General features: G+C 39.6%; 2 protein-coding genes, 1 long non-coding RNA gene and 1 pseudogene across 4 annotated transcripts; 2 read left to right on the top strand and 2 right to left on the bottom strand.

Moving 5' to 3' along the window:
* Positions 1–3,538: 3,538 nt before the first annotated feature.
* On the top strand, positions 3,539–6,738 carry LOC139190317 (uncharacterized). Its single transcript, XR_011574452.1, has 2 exons — positions 3,539–4,310; positions 6,244–6,738. It is a non-coding gene; the product is annotated as an uncharacterized lncRNA (long non-coding RNA).
* A 2,554-nt stretch (positions 6,739–9,292) lies between these two features.
* Positions 9,293–10,966, bottom strand: LOC103414745 (uncharacterized). The gene is made up of 3 exons (XM_008353110.4): positions 10,606–10,966; positions 10,381–10,469; positions 9,293–10,282 (listed from the first exon to the last, which is right to left on the bottom strand). The coding sequence occupies exons 1-3, from the start codon at positions 10,687–10,689 to the stop codon at positions 9,619–9,621; spliced, it is 837 nt and encodes a 278-aa protein (XP_008351332.3). The 5' UTR covers positions 10,690–10,966; the 3' UTR covers positions 9,293–9,618.
* A 3,680-nt stretch (positions 10,967–14,646) lies between these two features.
* On the top strand, positions 14,647–19,035 carry LOC103414747 (heterogeneous nuclear ribonucleoprotein 1). 2 transcript variants are annotated; one of them, XR_011574451.1, is made up of 3 exons: positions 14,647–15,098; positions 16,658–17,980; positions 18,480–19,035. XR_011574451.1 is itself a non-coding variant. In XM_008353112.4 (2 exons), the coding sequence occupies exons 1-2, from the start codon at positions 14,877–14,879 to the stop codon at positions 17,837–17,839; spliced, it is 1,404 nt and encodes a 467-aa protein (XP_008351334.1). In that variant the 5' UTR covers positions 14,647–14,876; the 3' UTR covers positions 17,840–18,225. The 2 variants fall into 2 exon arrangements, 1 of the variants encoding a protein (XP_008351334.1); XM_008353112.4 differs by lacking the exon at positions 18,480–19,035 and having other exon boundaries at positions 16,658–18,225.
* Positions 19,036–19,456: 421 nt separating this feature from the next.
* LOC139190316 (root phototropism protein 3-like) lies at positions 19,457–21,644 on the bottom strand (annotated as a pseudogene).
* Positions 21,645–26,146: the final 4,502 nt, after the last annotated feature.

Raw genomic sequence — 26,146 nt, 5'->3', positions numbered from 1 at the left:
GAATACTCAACCCTCGATTACAAAGATTATTCACAACCTTTCTAAGTTTCTTCAGATGATTCAAGGGGATATTTGTGGACTTATCCAACCAACATGTGGACCGTTTTGATACTTTATAGTATTGGTTAGTGCATCGACACGATGGTCACATGTTTGCCTGTTGTCCACACGTAATTCTGCATTTGCGAAACTTTTAGCACTAATTATTAAGCTAAGGGCTCACCACCCTGATTATCCGATCAAGTCGATTCGACTGGATAATGTTGGAGAGTTTACGTCACAAACTTTTGATGATTATTGCATGTCAGTAGGGATCGAAGTGGAACATCTTGTACCTCATGTTCACACCCAAAATGGCCTAGCATAAGCTTTCATAAAGCGCATTCAATTGATATCTCAGACTTTGATGATACAGTATCTTGTCGTTAGGGGGAGATAAGCATGATAACGTTCCTGAAGAACGTCGCAAATTGTCATGGTATGCTCCCACTATGTCTCATTTAGATCCCCGTACTGTTTAGTCTGAAACTAAGGTGTGACGAATTATAGATCTTCGGAGCATTGCTCAGAGCATGCCAGATGTTTTTACTGATCTAGTTAAGGTGACAAGATCACATATACCCACTATAAACGCACCTGCAAGGATAGATGTACCCCACGTACGTCATAATCCCGCCTAAGAAGGTTGGACAATCCCCAAAGATGAGGAGGCCGCATAAAATATTGGTAGTTAGCCAATTATTTACTTCGACCCTGAAGCATGGCAAACCCCTTGGTTCAAAGGATTCACAGCTCTGGAAGAGGAAATCGACACCAACTAGTGACCCTAGTTTGAATCCGACCATCGCTTACTCATCTGTTATGGTGATGTCATAAATGAGACAAACTGATATCCTGAGATTCGAGAGATTTCGGTACACTACCCAATATTGGATGAGGTTTGGGATCAGAATGAGATGATTGTCGACAATGCATTTGCATGCACAGTAGCTACTGACATCATGCTTAGTGATGACATTGACCACATTCCGTTGATGAATGCCGACGTAGAACGAATTGGTCAAACTAGAAACAAGCAATCCAGGTCAAACTCGATTCGTTTGCGAAACGTAAGATGTTTGGACCTATAGCTCCTACTCCACCACATGTGAAGGCCGTGGGCTACAAGTGGGTTTTCGTGAGGAAACGTAATGAGAAGAATGAAATAGTGCGATACAAAGCACGCCTCATAGCGTAAGGTTTCTTTCAACACCCTAGGATTGATTATGAGGTGACGTATTCCCTCGTAATGGATGTCATAACGTTTGGCTACCTAATCAGTTTGGTAGTTTCTGAAAAATTGAATATGCAGCTTATAGACGTGGTAACCGTGTATCTCTAAGAGGATCTAGATACGGAAATCTACATGAAATTTTCAGAAGGACTTCCATTGACTGGTTCAAATTGTTCTAGACCACGGAACACTCTCTCTATTAGATTGAGGATATCACTCTACGTATTGAAACAATCGAGGCGGATGTGGTATAACCGTATGAGTGAATATTTGACAAGTCAGGGTTATGTGAACAACGAATTATGCTCATGCGTGTTCATAAAAAAGTCACATTCCAGATTTGCGATCGTTGCAATTTTTGTCAACGACATAAACCTCATCAGAACTCCCACAGAGCTTGAGGAAATTACCGTTCACTTGAAATTAGAATTTCAGATGAAAGATCTTGGGAAAACTCGATATTGCCTCGACCTGGAGATCGAGCATTGTTCGGATGGAATCCTAGTACATCAATTGAACTACACCCAAAAGGTATTGCAACTTTTTAATAAGGGTAAAGTGAAGCCTTCGAGTACTCCTATGGTCGTTCGGACTCTAGATGCTATGTGAGATCTCCTCCATCCAAAAGAGGATGAGGAAAGATTTTGGAACCCAAAACTTCATACCTAAGTGCAATTGGGGCTTTATTGTACTTGGCTAAATGCATTAGACCCGACATCTCCTTCGCTGTTAATCTTTTGGCTAGATACAACAATGAGCCCACACGCAGACACTGGAATAGTGTTAAAGACATTTTCCGCTACCTCAAGGGTACGACAGATTTGGGCTTATTCTATACCCATGAATCCTCGAGAAGAACCGCCGCCCCTTCAGTTCTCGAGTTGATTCCCACCTTGTTGGTTAAGCAGATGCTGGATATCTGTCTGACCCACATATGGCACGTTCTCAAATGGGCTATATCTTGGAGGTCTACTAAGCAAACGCTAGTTGCGATTTCTTCAAACCATGCTAAGATTCTCGCCTTGCATGAAGCATTGCGTGAGTGCTTTTAGTTGAGAGCAATTATGGAACATATTCGAAGCATTAGTGGTCTTACTTCTGTCATTGACCTTCCTACGACGATCTTTGATGACAATGCAACATGTGTCGAGCAGTTAAAGAAGGGATACATCAAGGGAGACAACATCAAGCACATAGCACCAAAGTTCTTTTATTCTCATAAGCAACAACAACATCAGAACATTGAAGTTAAGCAAATTCGTTCCTAGGACAATATGGCCGATCTCTTTACCAAGTCATTGCCCAAGTTTACTATTTAGAAGCCCGTCCAAGGAATCGGTATGCGTAAGGAGGAGTATCCAGAAGCATACTCACTTGATCTTAATGTACTCTTTTTCCTACAATTAGAAGCATTTTTCCCATTGGGTTTTTGCTACCTAACGAGGTTTTGATGAGGCACCCATCCTAGGATGATCATACTCCGTTGAGTTCACTACTTTCGTTTAGACATTATGCATACTTCTCACTTTTCTCCTTAGCCTATGGGTTTTTCTCCCACCTTGGGTTTTACCATAGCGAGGTTTTGTGAGTTTTACTACCAATGCATACTTTCTTTAAATTTGAAACTCCCATTCGCCCGTTATACCGCCGACTTCATTAACTGTTCTACTTTATCTGCTGAAGATCTGCTGCGATATTTTGTTTGAGTATTTACACACTCAAAGGGGAGTGTTGCAATCATATTTAGAATAGGAATGTGATTGTGTAAATCCTAGTGTATCTAGGGATATCTTTGAATATTCCCTTTAATAATTAATACTAGAGTTGTAATCCTAAAAGGATAAGGATTTAATATATCCTACTACTATAAATAAAAGCACAATGGTGTGAACACACATCTTAATTAAATCTCTCTATTTTCTCTCTTGTTGCCGCCGACCTATTCCCTTATAATAGCTCAGTTAAATAGGCCTACAACAAATATTGTATATAAATATTGTGCTCCCATTGAGAGAGAAATAAGTCGAAACATATTCAAAATCCTAAATCCATTTTATCTTCAGTAACGTTTTCAATGATCCAAATTATCTTTATTTTAATTCATCATTCATAATTTTTTTTTTAAATAAAGAAATTTAAAATCATTAAGGCATTCATTTAGAATGAAGAAAATAAACGAATAAAGATTTGAATCTTGGAGAAAAAAAACCTAAAAGACAAATAGTTAAATGGTTGATATACATTACGAAATGAACATTATAAAATGTGTATGGAATTCGTGTCTCTAATCTGAACCATAAATAAATAAATAAACAAAAATTAAAACAAAATCGAACTCCCATTATTCTTGAGTTGCATTCGCACCCAAATCGGTTCAGAATATTGGATCACGTTTTCCTATTCCTGCAATAGGATCTAATAAGCAAAAGAAACTGTACGTTTTCCGTCAGTTTCTCGGGAAATGTCAGGATTTTCCCAGTGATTATATTTTCCCAGATTAATAATTGTCAGGTTTTCCTTTTTTCTCTGTTTCGGTTTCGTCGTGTTTTCCATTTCATCCCATTGCTGTTCGAAGCCCTGCGTCGAGGATGGGCGTTGACTTTTCGCGGAAATGGCGATTCACATCCGCCACGACCCGCAAGATTTGAACTTCAGGGGTTAGGGTTTGCGAATTTGTCCAAATCAGGGATTTGGGTCAATTGGGTTTTTAATAAATTTCAGAGATTGGAAGGTTTCTTGTTGAATTTGGATTATTTGGAGGTGCGATTTTGTTGGGTCGGGCTGTGAATTTGTTGATGGATACGGATGCTAAGGATGCTTGTACTACTAATGGGTGTAAAACTGAGGTGACGTTGGATACCGGAGACTCTCAGAAAGTTGAGGAAAATGTTAATGGAGATGAAGATAGTGAGTCTAATTCTTTGTTGCCTCCTCGGAGAGGGGGTATGTCGAGGAAATCGAATAAAACTCGGCGAAAAGTGCAGTGGAATGATAGGAATGGGAATAAGCTTGTTGAGGTCCTGGAATTCGAACCGAGGTAATGCGTTTGCTCTCTTTACATGTGCATTGCTTTGATCAAGTGTGAGATTTTTTTATTGCTTTGTTTAGTTTTCGTTGTTATTTTCGTTGTTGTTGTTCCTGTTGTGATGTGGCTGTTCGAATTTTTATCAACCGTTGGCCAATATCTTTGTCTTTTAATTTCTTGGTGCTGTTATGCTCTTTGTATTGACTTTGATTTAGGGTGTTATTTAGGCCGCAGTTAACTCTATAATTCACCATCTCCATCCATCTGTTAGTTAAATGTCCACTTTCCTGCTCTATCCAACATATCTAATTACAGGGGTCAACTTACTTTAGCTTCTAATGGGAGACCTTAATCCCATTGGAGTTTAGCTAATTACTTGATTGATTATTGGTCACGAATTGTTGTTGCAGTGATTATCAACAGTTAATACTCTTGGAAACCTATTTGATTTTGAAGCAGTGGATTGTTAATAACACTATAAGAGTTGATAGCTTCAGGTCCCATTTTACTGTGGTGGACAAGTTGTTTTTATTATATGTTTCATTTAGGTTTGGTTAGTTGAATATTGAAGTGTTTTCCTTTCAGTCTATAAGTTTTGAGAAGGGCTCCATCATGTGGCGTGATATGCATCTTGGTCAAGTCATAATTTCTGACAGTCTCCTTTTCTGCCGGGAGGAGAGTTGTATTTGGCACTCTACAATAGTCATCTTGCACTTCTCCATAATTGGGAAAAAAAAAAAACAAAGGAGTAAAGAGTGCAGGATTACTATGTTGGCGTAAAAGATAGCTATCAGTGCCGAAGTTCTCCCCATCAGACTTCTCATGGACATATCATGCCTTTTCCTTTTCTACCTAAGCCAACTGGTTTCAAGTTTTGCCTTGTTCTCTATCTGTCTCTTTCTTTTGGCCTGTCTTTCTCTATTGCTCGCCCTTAGGTCAATTCATTTAATCACCACTTTTTTAGGTAAGTAGACCTCCTTTTCATCTCATTGAAAATTTTACCTTAGGAATGTAAGGCACCTGCTGTGACGTTCTCTCTGCTATATAGAAGTCATTAGATTTCTTGTGGGAATGTAAGTTAATATAAAACAAGTAAAGGAATTTGTTGAATTGTTTTTCTTTGTTTGTTCTTGTGGGAACGTAAGTTAAGATAGAACAAGTAAAGGAATTTGATGAATTGGTTTCCTTTGTCTGTGTGCGCATGTGTGTGTGTGTGTGTGCAATTACTTTGGAGAAGAAGTTGAATGGGCCAAACATAGGATGCCTATGCCAAGTTTGCATGGGCTGTAACCTGATGATATGGGTCAACTTTAACAACTTTTTGTGGCCCATGATTCTAGAGCAAAGTTTTGCGTCTGTAATAATGGGAAAGTTAATCGGTGGCATTTTGATTTCTTGGTTTGTTAAGTTAGATTTACTATATTGGAGGCATTTTGATTTTTTGCTTTTTAAGAAAATGTGGAGAGAATGGTCACCTTCATGTCGGTCTGTTATGGACATGGGGTCGTTCATGTCTGCCATATGCTGAAATATCCCTCGATTGAGCACACAATTGTCTGCTTAAATATAAATGCACTCTGTGGTTTACTGTATACAGGAAGTAACTTCTCATGTGCGTCATATGTTAGTGTGTGTATGCTTGTCGGTGTGCGCACGTGCGCACGCAAGGAATTGGAAAAGCAATTCAGGACGAAGAATTGTTGGTTTAGCACTTCTTTTATTAAATTCCATAACAGTTTCAAGATATTCAGTCTACTTTGTTGCATTTCCATAGATTGAAGTAGTCTCCCATCACGTACTTATCTACTTGTAATCCCGTTAAAATTGGAAAACAAAATTACAAATAGAGTAACATTTTGCGATGTTAATTTCCCCAGTATTATGTCACTGTTCTATTTATTGCTGATTTGCTAGTCTCTAACCCTGTCTCATTGTTCATCTGCAGCGATGTTAGTGATTCTGATGATGAAGATGCAGATTCTTGCATATGTATTATTATGTAGATATCGTTCAGTACACCATTTACCTGGATACGATTGCTGGGTAAATCAAGTATGAAATTTCTCCGAGCTGATTTTTATGATTTTTACTGGCTCTGTTATAACTCACTGTGTCAAGGATGGACCCAAGGTCCTGAGACAAAGGCAAGACAGCCAGTCTCCCATGTCTTGCATCTAAGTATAGACTGTATAGTACCATTTTTTGCGTTAAGTTTCTGTGACTGCCGCTATAACCAGACGCAAACTTAGTGGACCATCTTCCGGGGATGAGAGCAGATACAGATAACGGCAATTTGGCTTCCACATTATGTAATATATCAAACACAGTCGAGATTTTTTATGTTTTACCATATGCATAAGTTGTACTTTGTATGTAATTAGAATTACAGCATACTTTGATAACCATATCCTGTTCAATAAACGCGCTTCAATTCTGCTTATTCCTTTTCTTCTCTATTCCTTCAGCACTTGACAGAAGGGAGAAAAGATATCATCCATCCTACAGTGTAAATATGTTTGTCTTCCTGTTTGATTGTATGCATTCGTTCCTGGAAACCCCGATAAAATGTTGAAAACAGCTGTAGTGGTGGATTTTTTAGATGTAATTTCAACTGCCCTTGTATATATTGTTTGACATTATTCTTGTTCTTTCAAGAGTCGATTCTGCTGTGGCATCAAATCTTTATTCGGTCTCTATACCTCCATATGCCTCATTATTTGGGCATATCTTAAAACTCATCCCACCAACTTGGCCCACTCAGCTTCTGACATAAGCAAGAAAAATGTGAGAGAAGCCTACGAGATAGGGGGAGAATCTGTCTCTGTACATGACATGGAGAGAGAGACATCCACATGGAGATGCAAGAATGGAGCTACGTACAAGGTTACCCGGGCCTTTTGGGGGAGAAAAAGTTTATCCGTACAATGTTTTGCTTATTTTAAGTTTTGTTTAGTATTTTTTTTTTTTTCCCAAGATAGAGATAAATTAAACACGAATAGAAATGTTTACATCCTGCGCAAGAACATTAAATAAAAATTCAGGGCCCACATGGTCCCAGACAAAGTCCTTGCCTTCCTTAAAGACAAACTTAGCCACAGAGTGAGCGGCACGATTTCGCTCCCTAGGCACAAAGCCGAACGTCACAGACGTTAGTCTTTGGGCTAGTACCTCAATATCGCCAAGAATGCATTCAAAACTACAGTTCGGGGCAATCCCCTTATTGATCATCAGAATGACAGTTTTTGCATCTGCTTCCACAAAGACATTCTCAAAACCGTAATCAGTACAAAATTGCAAACCTGTACGGATAGCATGTGCCTCAGCAGCCGCCGCGCAGTGGAAAGTGCTGGTCCCCGAGCCCCCCGCCGCATGGAGGATACCTGCGAAGTCTCTGATAACCCATCCTGCTCCGGCTCTGTAGGACGTACAGCACCAGGCCGCGTCGGTGTTGAGCTTGAAAGATCCAAACTTCGGCTTTTCCCAGAGCATAGGCATCTTCGGAGGAGGTTGATGGGGTCGAACTGCACACTCCTCCAGAGATCCACGATTCATTGCTTCCCTGTACTCGCCAATATTCTTCCTCCAAACAGTTAAGATTTCGTTTGGTTGGCAGTGTGACCCTTTGAACACCACATCATTTCGGTTTTTCCATATCCGCCAAAGCCCAAACGCAAATTCTTGCAAGATAGCCTCAGCGTCCTCTCGATCTTTAATACTGGTGCAAAAGTTATTCCAGCTCTCTAAAAAATCAGCACCGATCAATTCAATGGAGTAGAGGTGAAGTGGGGAACAAAACCAGAGGCGTTGGCTGAGGTCACATCTAAAAAATAGGTGGTTTTCAGACTCGTCCACCAAATTGCATACCCCGCAGACGTTGTCGATCCGCATATGTCGTCGTTTTAGATTGTGACGAACAGCAAGGGCTTTATTGCAGCATCTCCATATGAAGAACTTGATTTTGTTGGGGACTTGAAGGTTCCAAATACCTTTCCAAACCTGATTGGATGTATGGTGCGTGCTAGGGGCCCCTCGCCCTTTTTTTCCCAGAGCTCCATTCTCCAGTAGGCTAACAGCAACTCTATAACCGGTTTTGACCGAGTAGCTACCGTCGACGGTGTGGTGCCACACGAGTCTGTCGCAACAGCCGAATTTACTTAATGGAATACTAAGTATGTGTTTTGTATCCTCCGAACTGAAGCCGTGCAAGATGACTTCACGCTTCCATGACCTGGAGTTGGGCTCGATCAATTCACTAACCAAAGTTTCTTGCAGGCATTCTCTCGGCTTAACCAGGAAAGTGGTGGGTTTCGGGAACCACGGGTCGTTCCGGATGTTAATCTGGTTGCCGTCTCCCACCCGCCACCTGATTCCATGTTGGAGCACCCTTCGAGCTTCGAAGATACCTTTCCATCCCCATGATGTATTTTTTCCCTTACCTGCCTCCCTAAAGGTTTTATCCGGGAAGTATTTTTCTCTTAACACACAGGCTAAGAGGGACGACGGGTTCTGGAGAATTCTCCAGCCGATCTTAGCCAGGAAGGCAAGATTGAAACATTGTATGTCTTTAAAGCCAAGCCCGCCCAACTTTTTATTCCTCATTAATCGGTCCCATGAGATCCAGTGGACTCCCATCTTTTGGTCATTTCCTCTCCACCAATAATTCCGAATAGCCCTCTCCACATCCCTGCAAACCCCGATGGGGAGTTTAAAACAGCTCATGGCGTAGTTAGGAAGTGCCATGGCCACCGCCTTAACGAGGACCTCTTTTCCGGCATGAGATAGAAACTGCTCAGACCAACCCGCTAGTCTAGCCTCAATCTTCTCCCGGACCTCTGCAAACACAACTTTTTTGGACATGCCAAAATCAGATTGTAGCCCTAGGTATTTCCCAAAACCCTAAGTTTTGTTTAGTATCGTGGCATTAAACTCGCACATACTTTACTAAGCTCTGCCCTCGAATCGAGGACATCTAAGACCAAAATAGCCAACACATCTTTTGAGGCAAAGCCCGTCTTCTTTAATATGGAATCACATCAATTTTTTTTACCAGAATTACAGTAAATTTCTTACACAAACAACCAAGGCCCCCAATACAAGCACAAATCTATCAGACTTCCTCTTTTACCAGAGATTCAAGACACTCAGAAACAAATACACACACATATCCAACCAATCCCCCAAAAATTCACACTTTTTGTATCAAAATTATCTTTTTGGCCATGACTGAAATTTAATCTGTCCAGTGTACTAATTTGCTGGATGAGATTGTCCCAGTTGTAGCAACTGTTTGATGATCTAGATTCAATTCGGTCTCCACGGACTAATTAGTACTTTGCGAATTTAACCAACTCGAAAGACTGGCATGAACTGGAACTTCTTGCAGTAGAGGTTTGGTGGGCTGCTTAAAATTTGATCTGGTGCTATAAGGCATCCGGGGTTGTTGAAGCAATGCAGTATTCTCCTTTTGGTGCTTTGGTGCTGCTGCTTTGGCTGCTTTCCACTGTGTGAGATTCTCTACTGGACTCAGTACAGAAATTACATACCGGATATTATCTCTAGCATCTGGATATTCCGATTCTCCATTTCGCGATGCAGATGGTAGTTCCTCCGAAAACCCTTCTCGGCTTATTTGTTGTTCATCAATCTCACTGTCTTCATCGTCATCATAGTAGTCATCCTCATCAACAACGTCGATATCATTGTCATGCAACTCACTTTCCTCTTCTTCATAGCTGTCCCGAACATTTTGGTACCTGTAGCTTGAAGGAAATAGTCCTACCCTCAGTGTTGTTGAATCCCTTTCAGACGCTGAAGTGGAAAGTCTTCCCTTCGACATTTCTTTGACATTCTTTTCTCCGATTTCCTCCTCCTCATAGCTGTCCAAGAAATGGTAAGCGGTCGAAATAGGCTCATACGTCTGGACATTCAGATTGAAGCTAACTTTCTTTCGGGTTTTCAACCTCTTCTGCTCCTTGGCCTTATCTCTAAAACAACAAATATTCAATGAAAGCGAATGCCGGTAAATAACCATTCCACAGATCAAATCTCAATACAAAGTAGGAGACTAAAAGCAAGAACTGACCTGTATAGTTCAGATTTAAGACTCTCTCCTCCACCATCAACACCAATAATTCTGACAGATGAATCCAATGGTACATAACTCACACGTCTCTACAACAACATCATAAAATCAAAAATCAAACATCCCGAATTTGGGTTAAATACTGTGACACCAATACAAGCACGCCCAAAAACAAAATACTGAAACTTGAAAGCATGGATTGAGCTTGAAGATAAAGAAATGTACATGGTCACCAGAGGGGGCTTTTGTAGCGGGGTTTCGCCGCTTTCTCTTCTTAGAAAAACCGAAACAGGCAAGAAAACACCCCATTAGAAGTCCCTAGGTAGCAGCAGGAGGAGTGAAGTTTGATATAGGCAGACAGATAGAAGGAAAAGGGGGTTAGGAGGTGACGGTGAACAGGAAGTTTTTAAATCCGTTTGGCTCCAAAGGGTTTTTCAAAATAGTAACGTTGGGAGAGAGTGGAATTATGATGAAAAGGGACGTGGTGGGTGCACGAGTTTACGAAAGGAAGGAAGCAGAGACAACAGCACATACCTTATCTAATTGTGTGCCTTTTTGTTTCATGGGAGTTTATGGGAGGAGTCACGTTCTTTTTTTGGTAGTTTGAACAAGTTATCCGTTGGCCTTTTGTGCTTTTGCTCGACACAATCGAAAAATGTAAATCTACTTGATATCTGAACATGTTTTTTTCTTTCCTCAGATTGCTCATCTATACCACTACATACTAGTATTTGGATTATTGATTTTTTATCAACAAAATCATGTGATCCATGACAAATTATTCCTTCACCCCTTTAGTGGGTGGTGTGAATAGTGACAAACCAATCGTTCAAGCTTTCAAGGCTGGTGGAGATAAAATAGAAAAGCAAAAATATGAAATTTAATTATGTCACAAGATACTGATATCATGTAAATACCTTAAATTAAGCTGGTTTAAGAGTGGCATCAATGATGGTTTTACATGTGGTCCAATATTCTAATGGATATGTCCCAGATTGAACATTTTTTTCCTTTAAATTATTGTAATAGTTTCAAATCTTTTTTCCTTCCTTTAATAATAATATTTTTTTTAGAGTGTGATATCGATGTTGTTGGAAAATCCGTGTCTTTTGCATCCAGCTTCTATTAGACTCTCCATCAACACTTGGAAGTTGCACGACATCTTAATTTTCAACCTTGAGGGTGTGACTTTGCACACGTTTACAAAGCACCAACGGAGTAAATTAGACCCCTGTGCCACGAAGTTTGTCTTTATAGAATATGTTCTTGATCAAACGGGGTACCGTTGCTATGATATGCCTACGTAAAGGATGTATGTAACCATGAATATGATTTTTTATCCATGGGCAAAATCAGAGTCTTGAAGAATTGAGGAATTACATTCATTGTTTAACAACATTTATGAGCCATTTTTAGATTTTCTACCTGAATCGACCAATCGATCACAAATTGACGACCATCGTCTCCTTGTTTAACTTTACAGGTCCACAAAACAAAACATAAAATTCATTTTAATTTATTAGTCATGTCATAGCTCAAACCATTATACAGGAAAAGACTAAACTAATTTTGGTGCATGAACTATATTTTGAGGAGGATACTTCTTCTCTAACAGAACATCATTTTATCGATAGAAAAGCCACAACTAAAATTGTTAAGTCTCTTTATCATCACTTAAAGTTCATCTTTAGAAAAATCACTCAATTTAAAGACTGCTTAGTCATTCACTTATGTTGAACAAATCAACGTTATAATAACAAGTAACATCGTCATAATGAAACGCCAAATTCTTTATTCATATAAAATTGGTCCATCTTCAAAGTCAAATGATTATAACGTTTTTACATTGAAATGATGCCACATTCACATTGTATGACAGACTTTCCTGCTTACTACTTTACTAGGAATGGCGGTTGGGTAACCGCAGTTATTTATCCATAACCGTTTATGATCATACCCGCATAACTGTTTACCTGTTGGGTATTTGCCTAAACGGTTATACCCATACCCATAATCATTTATAAACGGTTAACCATACTCATAACCACATACCCATTTAACTGTAACCGTTTAGTACCTGTTTACCCATTTACCATTTTTTGACCCGTTTATCCTTTCTTTTTTACCATTTACCTTTTTTTACCCGTCTACATTTTTTTTAACAACTTGAAAATTAAAAAAGAAAAATTTATCATTTGACAATCGATGAGTTTACATGTTTTTTCAACACAAATATAATATATTCCACTTTGCTGTAGAAAATCTCATCTGGCTGTTATGTTGGCATATGGACCTAATGGATCATACCCATCTGCATCATATATTAATTGTCACTAAAATTTGAACAGTTGAATTAAACAAAAAACTTAGAGTGAGAGCGGAAGAGATAGCTTGTTGCTTACATGATAATCCGAAGGAGTTGATGAGAGAGAAGATGAAAAGCAAGAACAGGTTCATCTTTTCTCCAAATTAAAATTTTCAAATTGCACTGCACTAGCATATATCCAGACACTTGCAGTGAGAAGATATATTCTCAAACTATGCTGAGTCTATATTATATACAGAAACCATGCACTATAGTCAATAACATTGATTTAAATTTTTTCTAATAGGGAACATAATAATTATCCATAACCGTTATCGTAAAATTTAAGTAGATGGATAATTGCAGTTATCTGTAACCATGGTATTAAATATCGATAATATCGACGATATTTCGCCGATATTATCGTTTTTCAGAGGCTCCGATATTTTCCCACATATCCGTCTCATTATCGTCAAAATATCGCGATATTATCGATAATATCGATAATATCGCGATATTTTCGATATTATCGAAAAAGTCGTCGTGGATCCGTCGTCGGAAAGGCAACCGAGGCTGCGTCGTCCCCCCAGCTGCCCAAATCTCTCTGCAATCCATGCTCAAACCCAAGATCTGCGCCTCAACGACGCCGATTCCCCCGCCGTTGTCGAAGTCGCGGCGAAAGAGCTCGCAGAACGGATTGAAGCAGCTCTTGGGTTGAAGCAGGCGTAGATCCACAACTCCAGAACGGATCGAGCTCACAGTTGTAGATCCACAACTCGTGGTCTGTCCCTACGGCGAAGCAGACGTGGAACAGAGACGGAGGCGAGCGCGGCGCCGGCGCCGGCGGGGCAGTCTCCGGGGGGAGGAGGAGAATGGGTGGTTGTTGTGGAGGTTGAGGTTGGGGTTTGGGGGCGATTGGGGGTCGTGGTGGTCGTCGCTGGAGTCAACGACAGAGGTGGGGTTGTTATCGGTGGGATCGGTGAGGAAGGCGGAGAAGGATCAAGAGAACTCAGAGTTCCTGGGTTCGCCGACGAGGCGGAATACGCGGACGAGGAGGAAGGCGAGGGAGGAGGAGAATGCCATGTGGAAGAAGGATCGAGAAAGGTCTCTGTGTGTGTGTATGAGAGAAGGGATAAGAGAGAAGGATCGAGAATTCGAGAGATCTGTCGATCTGTGTGTGTGTTTGTAGGAGAAGGGAGAGGGAGAAGAGAGAAGGATCCAAAGACAAGTCGTGTGTGCGTGTGTGATCCCTGTGTGTGCGTGTGTGTGTGTGTTGGTGGCGTGTGTGTGTAGGTGGTGTGTGACGGTGTGAGAAAAGAAAAGCATGGTAAATAATTCAACTTTTACATCTTTTAAGAATGGTACAATGTATAAAGTGTAAAATATTGTACTAATTCATTATATATAAATGATTATGGTGTGTTTAAACTTTTTTCATTAATTACTACATATTTTCTACACTCACAATATTTGCCAGCTCGCTATATAATCAACTTGATAATGTTAAATCCATCATGCAATGCATTTCCTTCCAATTTTTTATGATAAACTAATAGATAATTGACTAAATAAACATCCTGCAAAGTTTTAATAAAAATTTCCAAGTTTTTCTTACAATTTCCGTGGTTTCCATGTAATTTTTATCGATATCGATATTATCCCGATATTTCCATCGATATTTCCGTGTTTTTGGATTACCGATATTTCTGATATTACCGATATTTTCTTCCTTGTCTGTAACCAATGAGTATTTGCTCATCCTCATAATGAGGAAGTATTGTCTTTTGGGGACGTTTTTAGCTCAACAAAGTAAAAGAAGGAGACCATATGTCCTCTCTGTGCACCTCACGTGACAGAGAGCCAACCCTCTGGTGGATTTCTACTTACATCAAATCCAAGCCGTACAAAACATCAAAATGATTCCCGACCAACCAATCCAGCAAATCTCATCCGTCCAAACGCGTACTTCCGTTCCCCAAGTCCCAAACTTCCCCCCAATCTCGAAGCATACATCACATACACACTCGCCCCCCCAATCTGTCTCTCCTCTCTCTAGTCGACCACAAACCCTTCCTTCCTTCTTCTCCCAAATCCCAAACCCCCAAAATCCAAAAACCCACTTCCAAAATTAAATAAAGATCGAGGCTTTCACTCTCACACGCAGTGAGAAGGAGAGGCAGTGAAAACCCACATGGATTCCGATCGGGGGAAGCTTTTTATTGGTGGGATTTCATGGGAGACCTCGGAGGATAAGCTTAAAGAGTACTTCAGCAACTACGGCGATGTTTTGCAGACGGTGGTCATGAGGGATAAGATCTCCGGCCGCCCCAGGGGTTTTGGGTTTGTGGTTTTTGTAGATCCTGCTGTTCTCGATAGGGTTCTTCAGGATCAGCACACCATCGATGGTAGAACGGTGAGATTCAGATTCCCAATATTTTTCCTTTTTTTAGTTTATTTTTAGTGTGTTTTTGTTTAATTTGGTGTTAAAGTAATTGGGCATCTGTGTCTGTGTGTGCTTAAGCTGGTCATTGTTTATTTTATTTTATTTTTTGAGATTTATTTTCTAGGCTTTGTAATTCTGCTAGTATTGTTGTGTACGTATTCGTTGAGTTCTTGTGTTGAGCTTTATCTTGTTAGACATTTTGCAGTGTTTCTGGTTTGCTGGTTGCTAGTATGTTTGGAAGTTGAAGTTTGATTGAATTTGTAAATATATGGTGTGGATGTGAAATATAACATAACGTTTTCTTGATTGTTCCCTCTTAAGAACTTTAAAAATTCGACGTCTTTGATTAATTTGTGTTCACTGTATTTATACCAAAGTGCAAGAGTCTGATTGTAATGAAGCTTGGTAATGTAATTTTCTGAGTTGATGGTGTAGAGGTTGTTCCATTGTACCTTTATTGGTTTGCAGTAGTGAGTAATACAGTTGTTCTTGTGAATGAATGTCTGGATGTGTATTTATTTTCATGCTATGAAATCATTCTTTGTTATGTATGTGACTGGCTTTAGGGGTTAGGATTTATGACTTGTTTGCATGTCGAGTGTTATACAACCACAATGATAATGTTGCTAACATTTTAGCTTGCTAGTACCATTGGAAACTTTTTATAGATTGTATGGTCTTCTTGTACCACTTTTCAGTTGCTGAGGGTGAATCCCTGGGATAGCATTCATGTATAACTGGTGGGTGCTTTCTATGGTTATAGTTGGTTGTAGATGGCAGGAATTTAAGTATTCAGAAGAACTATAGAGAAAAGAAGATGGTTTTGGGTTGCTGTGATTCCATAGAAATTAGAAAGATGCAAAAGAAAAATGAGGAGAAAAGAGGACAATATAGATGGAAAAAGAATGAGAAGAGATATGAAAATATGGATGGAAAGATTTAGTTGGCGACTCGCCATGCCTATCAACAACATAATTTTAATGACTGTTAATGACTTATGTAATTGACTGTGATTATATATTGTAGATCAACTCCTAGATCATTCCGGACTAATAAGGTTTTTAGTATGGACATAACATATCAATCTTATAAAGAAACTTGTGTAGAAATAGAAATTGTTTTATACTTCAATGTGTTAGGCTTCCAAAGATGATGTTTCTTTCTCGCCTCAAAAGAGTATTCCTTCTCGCCTCAAAAGAGGAAATGCTAACCTAGTTGTTCAACTGCAGTGTTGGTAAGTTATATATAAAAATAGTGGTTCTTGTATGAGTCATGCCACTATTAGTCACCTTTTAACCATTGTGTACTGGCTGCACATGTTCTGGTCGGTAACTAATTTAAAGAATGGTCCTTAGGGACGTATTCTTTTCTTGTCAGTGTAGTTTATGATACCCATTGATATATGGACACTATTGAAGCTTTGATTATTATTTGTAAACAGTTTCTGTGGCTCTTGCTTGTTATGTTAGATCCACACACTTGACACCAAGGTATTTTTACTTCTGCTGCATAACGGTTTTAATTTTCAGGTTGAGGCTAAGCGAGCCCTATCAAGAGAGGAGCAGCAAACCACCGGGAGAGTTGGAAATGCTAATCCTACTAGAAGTGCTGGAAGTGGGGGAAATGTTAGGACCAAGAAGATATTTGTTGGAGGGTTGCCCCCCACTCTTAGTGAGGAAGGATTCCGTGAATATTTTGAAGCTTATGGCCATGTAACTGATGTAGTAGTAATGTATGACCAAAGTACTGGACGTCCTCGTGGGTTTGGGTTTATTTCATTTGACACTGAAGAAGCTGTTGATAGGGTTTTGCACAAGACATTTCATGATTTAAATGGGAAGCAAGTGGAAGTTAAGCGGGCTCTTCCTAAAGATGCCAACCCTGGTGGGGGTAGCCGTAGCATGGGTGGTGGTCAAGGTGGCGGAGGTGCTGCTGGAGGTGGTTATCAAGGCTATGGGGCATCTGCTGGTAACCCAAATTCATATGATGGTCGAATGGACTCCAACAGGTACATGCAATCGCAGAGTACTGGAGGTGGGTTTCCACCTTATGGTTCTTCTGGGTATAGTGCACCCGGTTACGGGTATGGTCCTACCAGTAATGGAATTGGCTATGGCAGTTATGGAAGTTATGGAGGTACTAATACCGGTTATGGAGGTCCAGCAGCTGCTGCATACGGAAACCCTAATGCCGCAAATGCTGCTTATGCTAGTGGTCCACCAGGTGCCCCTAGAAGTGCATGGAGCTCTCAACCTCCCTCTGGATATGGTGCTATGGGTTATGGGAATACTGCTCCTTGGGGTGTTTCAAGTGGCAGTGCAGGTACAGGAAGTGGTGGCCCCGGTTCTGCACCTGCTGGTCAATCACCTAGTGCAGTGGCTGGGTATGGAACTCAAGGTTATGGTTATGGTGGGTACAGTGCAACAGATGCATCCTATGCAAATCCATCTGGATACGGTGCTGTTGGAGGACGTTCGGGGAGTGTCCCAAATAACAATGTTGGTGCTCCAGGTGGGGAGCAAGGTAATGCTGGTGGCTACGGTGGAAGTGGCTATGGCGATTCAAATGGAAATGCAGGTTATGGAAATGCTGGTTGGAGATCTGATCCATCACAAGCTTCTGGAAATTATGGTGGTCCGGCAAATGGTGGACAAGTTGGTTATGGTGGTGGATATGGCAGTGCTCAGGCGCGGCAATCCCAGCAGCAGTAATTTTGATGGTCGACTGTCTCAATTGAAATTGCATCCTGTTTTATGGATCTGTATCTCTTTATGCATGAGGTAGTAATGGTTTCTCATGACCAGCGGCAGTAGCAGGAACAGCTCAAGTTGGATGACAATGCTTTGGGACTGGTTGGATTGCTTAAATTCTAGTAGTTTGCAGTTTCTATTTTGGTAGCCTATAATAAGTAGTATTTTAGTGCGCACTAGATGCTTCTATTTAAGTTTTGCTTCTGAGTGGTGTTAAATTGGCGTGCTTATAATTGTCTACTTGCTGCGAATTGCATTTACCATTTTGGTCGTAGTGTCAAAGCTAAAGTAGCTATATAACCTTATCTATGTTGGTTTTATTGCATTTGAGTATTCCTGTTGTTTGACATCTTATCATTGCTTTATTTTCTGTTTATTTTTTGGTGAAGGTTAGATGTTTTAGGAAGTTTAGCCACTAGGTGCTATGCTTGATTTGATATGACAAGTAGGAGTTACAAAGATGTAGTGCGGGTAGTTCTCTGATAGCAATGGAGCCATGGGCTGGTCACTTCGGTAATGGGTAGCGATAATCGTAGTGGTAGTTGACACTTTGACGATGGCATAATCATTTTCCCCCTGTATTTGGCCTTGTGTTGTACAGGAGGAGGTGCACGAGTTGTAAAGTGAAGTGTCCATCATGGCTGAACACGAGCTTCATGGTGGGGCATGTTCATTGGGGGTATGTTCAACATGAAATGAAACTTTGGGAAGTTTGTTCTCTTGAAATTAATCAGGTCATTCTCCAGTCAGGCCATGCCAACACTGTCAAACTCTGCAGAGTATTCGAGCTCACGTCATTGCTATCGTGAACTTCACCTGGGTTTGTGGTTGCATGACAGATTGTGAGGTGAACAGCCTACGGTATGTTGACTTGAGCAGCTTTCCCAGTATCACTTTAAAATTTGATTGTGGATGGCTGTGTTTTGATCGTAGGACAATTAGAGAAGCAGAAAGGTGGAGTTTCTGTTAAAATTAGTTATATAGAACTTTAGAAGGAAGTAGAAAACCCATTGCATTTTCATTCATTTATCGTTCCAGCCTGAGAAGGTAGGGTAAGATTTTATTATACATTTTTTTCAGTAAGAGTTGTGACTATTGTAACGGTACAGACTCTTTTGTTTTTCTCCTGCCCTGTTTGAGTACCCTGTTTCCTGTTTCCTGTTTCCTGTTTCCTGTTTCCTGTTTCGTGCCTTGTTCCATGTGTTGTTACCTTGTCTTACTTTTGTGTGGGGAGTGTTTTGTTGGTTTGACTGAACTGCATGAAACACAAAAAGAAGGGCCGAAGACACTGAGGGGGGCGAGGGCAATTCCTTGTCTTGTTTCTACATCGAACTTATCTTCCAATGCTTATCTTCTTCCATAGCAGCTTACGCATGCATATTCGTCAAAGGAAAAACCAATACATGCCCAGGTGCTTGAGTTGTGTTGACAGGGTACCCGGGGAACATGATCAATTTGGATTTAAACGAGTCAATCTGACCCCCTTGAGTCTCATGATGGTAACGAAAGTTGTCTCAGTCCACCGGAGAGGTATATATATGGCTTGTTTTACGTAGGTTGATTAGTTCAGATAGCTCCTCAGGAAACCAACCAAAACACTTTGGGCGTGAATGGGTGGTTGTATTTATCAATCAATCAACCTTTAGTTTTCCTTTTTAGCACAACATTTTTCCATTCTGCTATCCAATGGGCTTTACATGATCCTATCAGGTCTGCTCTCATCCCCTTACAATTTAAGGCTTGGATCACTTCGATGAAATGATTTATACCAAGGAACGAGACATCTTCAAACCACCAAATGTCAGCTGCATCTTGAAACCTCAAGTTCTCTGCATTGTTTGGCAGAACATTGAAGCACTGTATTTCTTCAGTTTCAAAACTAAATGCATTAGGGTTTGTACAAGCCTTCCAAGCAATGGCTTCCGCGCTCCGTTTGGAGATTTTCAACTCTTTAGCGCACAAAGAGATCAATTCACAGCCTCTCAAAATCCGGAAGGTGTCTTTCCAAGAAGAAAATATCATAAAGCTCAGAAAGGTCACGTTTTGGAAATCAGATTTCCTTGTTCGAAATCATCACTCATTTCCAAGAAATGTGCAGCGCAATACAGCAGAGCTATGTTGGCAGCGGTTAGATCAACCGTCCAACCATAACAGAACTTGACTACAGATTCGAAAACTTTTGCTCCGCCTGGAAGATTGTCTAGCTGGATTCTAGGGCTGGCATCTCTCCCTACACTAATTCTCTGTAATACTAGTCGATTCAAGTAACCACTTCTCATGACCATCGGAAGCTTGTACAAGTAAAAGTTGGAGTTTCCAACTTGTATGCTCAAAGCATTTGCCACTTTTGTCCTAACAAACCTTAGTACCATCTTATACTCAGATATGATTAAGTACCCTCCACCCTTGTCTCGAATTCCCATAAGGTAGTAGAATTCAAAACCAGCAACAACAATTGCATCGTTATAAAAACCACCTAAAAATTGTAGTGCATCAACCAGTTGAGCAGCAGCATTTGTTTGCACCAAAGTGGTTTCAACTTCCCTTGAAGATTTCAAATTAAAGAGCCCTTGAATAGTTGTTCCGCCCTTGTCACGAATGGACACATGGAAGCCAAGCTTCAAAGAAACAGTTTTGACTGTTTGCTGCATTCCAACAAACACATGGTGGCCGTACATTCCAACCAATTTTTCTGGCATTCATTCTCAAGAATTGATGGCTGTGCTTTCATAAACTGACAGAAACCCACTGCCACTATCTTGGATTCATCACTTTTCTTATCACAAAAATTTGAAACAACCAGTTCAATTTCGTCCCGAAGATCCGTAGTACCATTTTGCAAGAATTCACCATTACAAACAAGAAATTTCAAATTGTAAGCATCTTTGACCTGAAATTTGGAAGTAAAATGCCCAGTAATAAGTGCACCTCCCGAATCAGAAATCGACATATGATAGCCTAATTGAAGAACACAATTATTTGTTGAGTGCGGCAATTCGTCGAACACGTTGTGGCCCAAGTGAAAGCCAACTACTTCTGCTGGAATTATCATCTATTTCGCATCAAGAATGAAACCCACATCGAAACGGATCGGAAAATCTATAACAATTCCATCAGATATAGAAAAATTAGGAGAGTTGAATCTTTCTTTGACAGAACCAACCCTTTCGTATCCATGATCTATGAAATTCGACTTTTGCACATTAGATACAACGAATGCAGAACCCAGAATGCTCGTAGAATCAAGAAGTAGCCTTGTTGCTGGTAGCACTGATTGGAAGCCAAGAATTGGTACAGAGGCTTCGCGCTGCTTGTCGTTGTGGTGTTTGTTGCGAACCTTCTTGAATTTCTTCAATTTTGGTCGCAAACAATGAGGACTCCTAGGCTTGTATCTCTGACGAAACTGAGAGAAAAACTTGTCTGCTTTCTCACGGGCCCGAATCTTTTCCTCGCGGAAGGATTGAAGCTTGAGAACGAGAGCACGACTTGATTCGAATTCACGAGAGATAGGAGATGTCATTTTAATGAACGGCTGATGCACCGGTGTAGCTGCAGAAAATTCACCACCATATTTCGCCGTAAGCAACTGCAATTGCTGCAAGATCACAGCTTGGCGTGCTTTGCATTCGTTCCGAAATTTGGCCTGAGAAGTCTTGAATTCATCGAACTTGGTTTCCAAATTAGAAACTCTCGATTCCATGGTCTTGCGCGTCGTTTGCCGCATTATACAACGGACAAGTATAACAGAACAACAATACAAACAACGAATATTTCATTAACCGCCTTTCTTCTCTTACAATGTACTATTTATGCTAATACCCAACTCTTACCTCTCTGATAGGTTGCTGTGTATTGTGACAATTGGGCAGGATTGTAGAGATGAGTTGGCAATTGCTGACTAGGACAAACAAGAATTAGTTAGGAATTGTTGGCTGTTAAGGTGGTTAGTGAGTGTCTTAGGGAGGAAGCTACCTAGTCACTATACAAAAGGAAATACTGTAAGAAGGAGGTTGTTGTTGTAATTGTTGATATCGTAATAAGAAAAATACATCTCTCTGTACATTGAGCAGAGGCAGAGTGTGGGTTTGTATCACTGTCACCACAAGATGATGCCATATGGCATCCTAACACGAAGTTACTTCACCAACATTAAAATTTAAAACTCAAATCATTTGTAAAACCTTAGCATCATAGCAAGTTGTAAAATGTTGAAACAACCATATTACTTGCAGGAAAAGAAAAGTACAGAAAATGAGTACAAAATCAGATCCCAAAACACTTATGGTATGTTTGTTGCATTGGACTATCTTGGACTGAACTAACTTCAGGAACTAAGCTGGACTAACTTAGAATAGACTAAAATAGAAATGTCTAGTATAGTGTCGGACTAAGAAGTAGCATAGTTTACAAACTCCAATATTGTATTATTTAATTCACAATTATTAATATTTTATTATTAATCCCCTTTTTTCTCCCTTCCATGTCCCACTTTGTCCCTCTTTTTCTCACTTCTTTGTCCCACTCTCTCCCTCTTCCTCCCCAGATCAAACCTTGCCGGACTGGACTCTCGGAAATTTTCATGTCAACTCCCTATCGATTCCTCTCTCTATCTCTCTATCCTTCCTCCATTTCTCCTAGCTACACGCTATTCGAACAGAACCCTCATTGCCAAACCTCTTTTCCCAACATGTTTTCCTCGATCAAACCTTGTCGTATTGGACGAAGTTAGATCCACCAACAAACTCCGCACCATCTCTGGACCTAGATTCGAGCTTTGCACACTCGAATCTATCACGGATTCGAAGAAGCCCAAACTGGCCGAGACTTCCAGGCCATTTTTCGGCCACCTTCGACCTCCGTTTTGGTACTGATTCAAGTATAATCCCCTAACTTCCAGCTCCAATTTGGTATTTATGTGAAAACTGGTTGTGAAAGGAATTTGAAAATTGGTCGGTCTTAGCTAGTGCCATGATTTTTGAGGGGTGTCACTAAGAACTGCTAGCCCCATGGTTAGTCGAGGTGAGTGAAATTTTGTGTCGTTAAACCCTATCTCTGTAGGTAACAAACATGGAACTAGAGTCCAGTCCAATGAGAGTTAGAGAAGGCAAACAAATGCCCCCTTAGAGTTTATTCTATATTTTCATTACATAGAACGTAAGCTTTTCTTGTAGCCACTAGTGTAGATATTTTAAATTGATGATCGAGTTTGTTCATCGTTTTCTTCTAAGGTTGAGGATTGTATTTATAAAAAATCATCAAAATCAAAGCTAAAACGGCTGTTAAATCATGACTTTTCGTTTCTAACTATTAAATGATTTCACCTCATTACCTAATCTTCCAACGCTTTGACCTGCGAGCTTCTTGGGATAACTTCAAAAAATACAATGGATCCAAGGGCACCACAATGAAGTCAGTCTCATCGAGAACTTTCTGTAAAAACAATATCACCCAAAACGGTGGTTGGAATCAAGAGATACGACTGATGTTGTTGATAATTGCAAGGGTACAATATCGTCCAAGTAATATAATGATAAGTAGAGTGTCGTTCAAACAAGGATTGAATTAACCTAAATTTAATATTGAGATTGACTCCAAACTAAACGTAAATAAAAGAAGGATTACGTTGACAAATTCAAATATGCAAAGAAACCAAACAAAAGTGATAATATCAATTGATCGAACACGAAGTAAAAGTGAATGAATTATGAAAGATTAATATATTGAAGCACTAGAACATCAGGTTCCTCAATCCATCTATTCCCGTTATTCATATTAACATCAAATTGTTCCCATATTGCTAGTAATTATCCCTTGATTCGTCAATATTCCCTGTTAGAATATACCAACCGTGTTTCTAACTATCTACCCATGCTATGTCTAGCCACAGATATAGATAATCGAAACCATTTACGCTAAATGGATAATTACACAATACTACACAAATCATAACCAGTATGTCTACTCAATTATGTAATTCATGGTAATTGTTATGAGAAGCAATCTACTAAACTCAACTTATCAATCACGATTTAGATCTCCACGCAAATAATGACCAGTTATTTGATAACAATAAAGCACAATAACAATTACTCAACATGAAAATTAACTGAGATTAATATAAAATAACAAGAATTAGATGTTCATGATAAGAGTACACCCTAGTCCTAGCAAAAGGACTTAGTTCATGATTAAACTAATGACAAACATGGATGAATTCGATGACATAAAGAAACCCAAAACTCCAATTCTGTATCTGTGTGCAATAAGCCCTAGGAACCTGCAACCTTCTATGAATTTCTCTAATTGAAAGTCTATGTGTGTACGAGATATCTCCTCATTCTCCTCCCTTTCTTGCGGCGCTAGGTTCCTCCCTTTTATATGTCTCTTTTTATCATTATTATTATTTTCTTAATTTCACGACAAAGGAATTGATTCCAATTCATTGTGGGAATGGTTCACATCCCCAAACCTGCACGTCCTAGTTAGTTGGGCTGCTTAATTGGACTGCCTTTAATGTCCAATGCACCACTCCATTCCTTGCTCGGTGCTCCAACCCACTTGGCAATTCTTTGATTTTCTCCAAATTAAACCTCCAATTCCCCGTTTTGTTTTGTTCACAAATTATGTTTTCTACAAAAATCGCACAAAAACACATCAAACTCACCAATTTACTATAAAATCATTACTAAGTTATAGGTATAAGAGGTATAAAAAATATATATAATACCATCCTAACAACTGAGTCAAAAGTCAGGTCACAAACAGGTATGGTTGACCCCGCTGCCTGAAAATGTATATGGGCTGGGCAAACTTTATGTTTTCGGAAAGTCAAGGTTTTTCTGATTATGAGGTTCAACTTTGTATCTGTAGTATTTGGCAAAAAAAATCAAAATGCCCTCCAATTTAAACCACTTCTAAGTTATTTGTTTTAACTCGGAATTGGGCTTCGTTTGCGCCAACACATTGGATCGATTTCTATTCATCTATTATAAACCAATCTTGAAACATCAAAGTAAAATTTAAAATGATCAAAGTGCCCTTTCAATCATTTTTCTCATAATTGTAAACTATATAAGAATAAATTTCAAGACGGGAAATCACATATGCGTCCCTAACCGTTAAGATTTGTCCCTCAAAGAAAAGAGAGAAACCTTAGCGAAAATTCCCTAGTGTGCCGACCATAATTATTCCAAGTGAGAGATCATGCTAGCACAATTGAGTCTGCACTCCATCTTTCATTGTTGATTTATCAATATAGATACTCCTCAACACTTGGGAAGTTTTCTCGTGAATCTTCGTGAATACAAGCACAAGAATGATCATACAAAGTGGTGCACACACAACTAAGAATTCACATAAGTACTAATTCATTGGTCTTCTTCACTTATTGCATTATCTATTTACAACCAACCCTATATGTAATTGGAATTATAAATCACAATTCTTATTTATTTTTCATTGCGTATTTAATTATTAAAATTAGATTAATCCCAATTATATACCGAAAATCAACTACTATAGTATCAGTGAGTCATCACCAATTCTTCAGATTCGTGGCAAATCACGCTCTGTGAGCGGGAGCGGTGGGATTCACAGAGATATGCCTGGGACTGGCTCGACACTGCTTAGAAATGGCTGATGAGCAACTTGGAATCATCAGTGCGGCTTGGAAGGCAAAAGTTGCTGCGGTCGGAGGAAAAAGGGAAAAAAATTAAAATGCCCTAAACCAGAAATGACGTCGTTTTGCTTTGCCCAACCACAAATGAAACGTGTGTTTTGTTTGAATAGTACGTAGCTGCTTTTTAAGACTAGGCGAACCCTTGTTTTAAGATTAAAAAATAAGAAAACTAATGAAAATAATTTGAAAACTTTAAGTGTTAACGATAAAGATAAAATAAAGGGTAAAATGAATAGTACCATGATTAACTTTTTAATGTAAAAATGTGATTTTTTGTTAAAATGAATAATATCGGGAATTTTTCGTTAAAGTTCCTAAAAAATAAGGGTTTAGATATTTTGACCTAATAAACATTAAAACAATTATTAAAAATTTCCGAAGACTATAATACATCTATAAAGGTAGTGTTTGGAGGACAAAAATTGGCCGCTTATGCTTGATTTAGATTGAACTAGAAAATGTGCCCGCACGATGCTGCGGGACTTAAATGCATCACCTTGAACTACATGAATAAAATACATTTCACCTGAATAAATTCAACACAATCATGAATGAAGAGAGGAATAGATGAGTGAATGAGGTCGGTAAGA

Source organism: Malus domestica, chromosome 13 (assembly GCF_042453785.1).
Source record: "Malus domestica chromosome 13, GDT2T_hap1".
Taxonomy (NCBI): Eukaryota; Viridiplantae; Streptophyta; class Magnoliopsida; order Rosales; family Rosaceae; genus Malus; species Malus domestica.
This window is presented reverse-complemented; position numbering and strand designations above follow the sequence as displayed.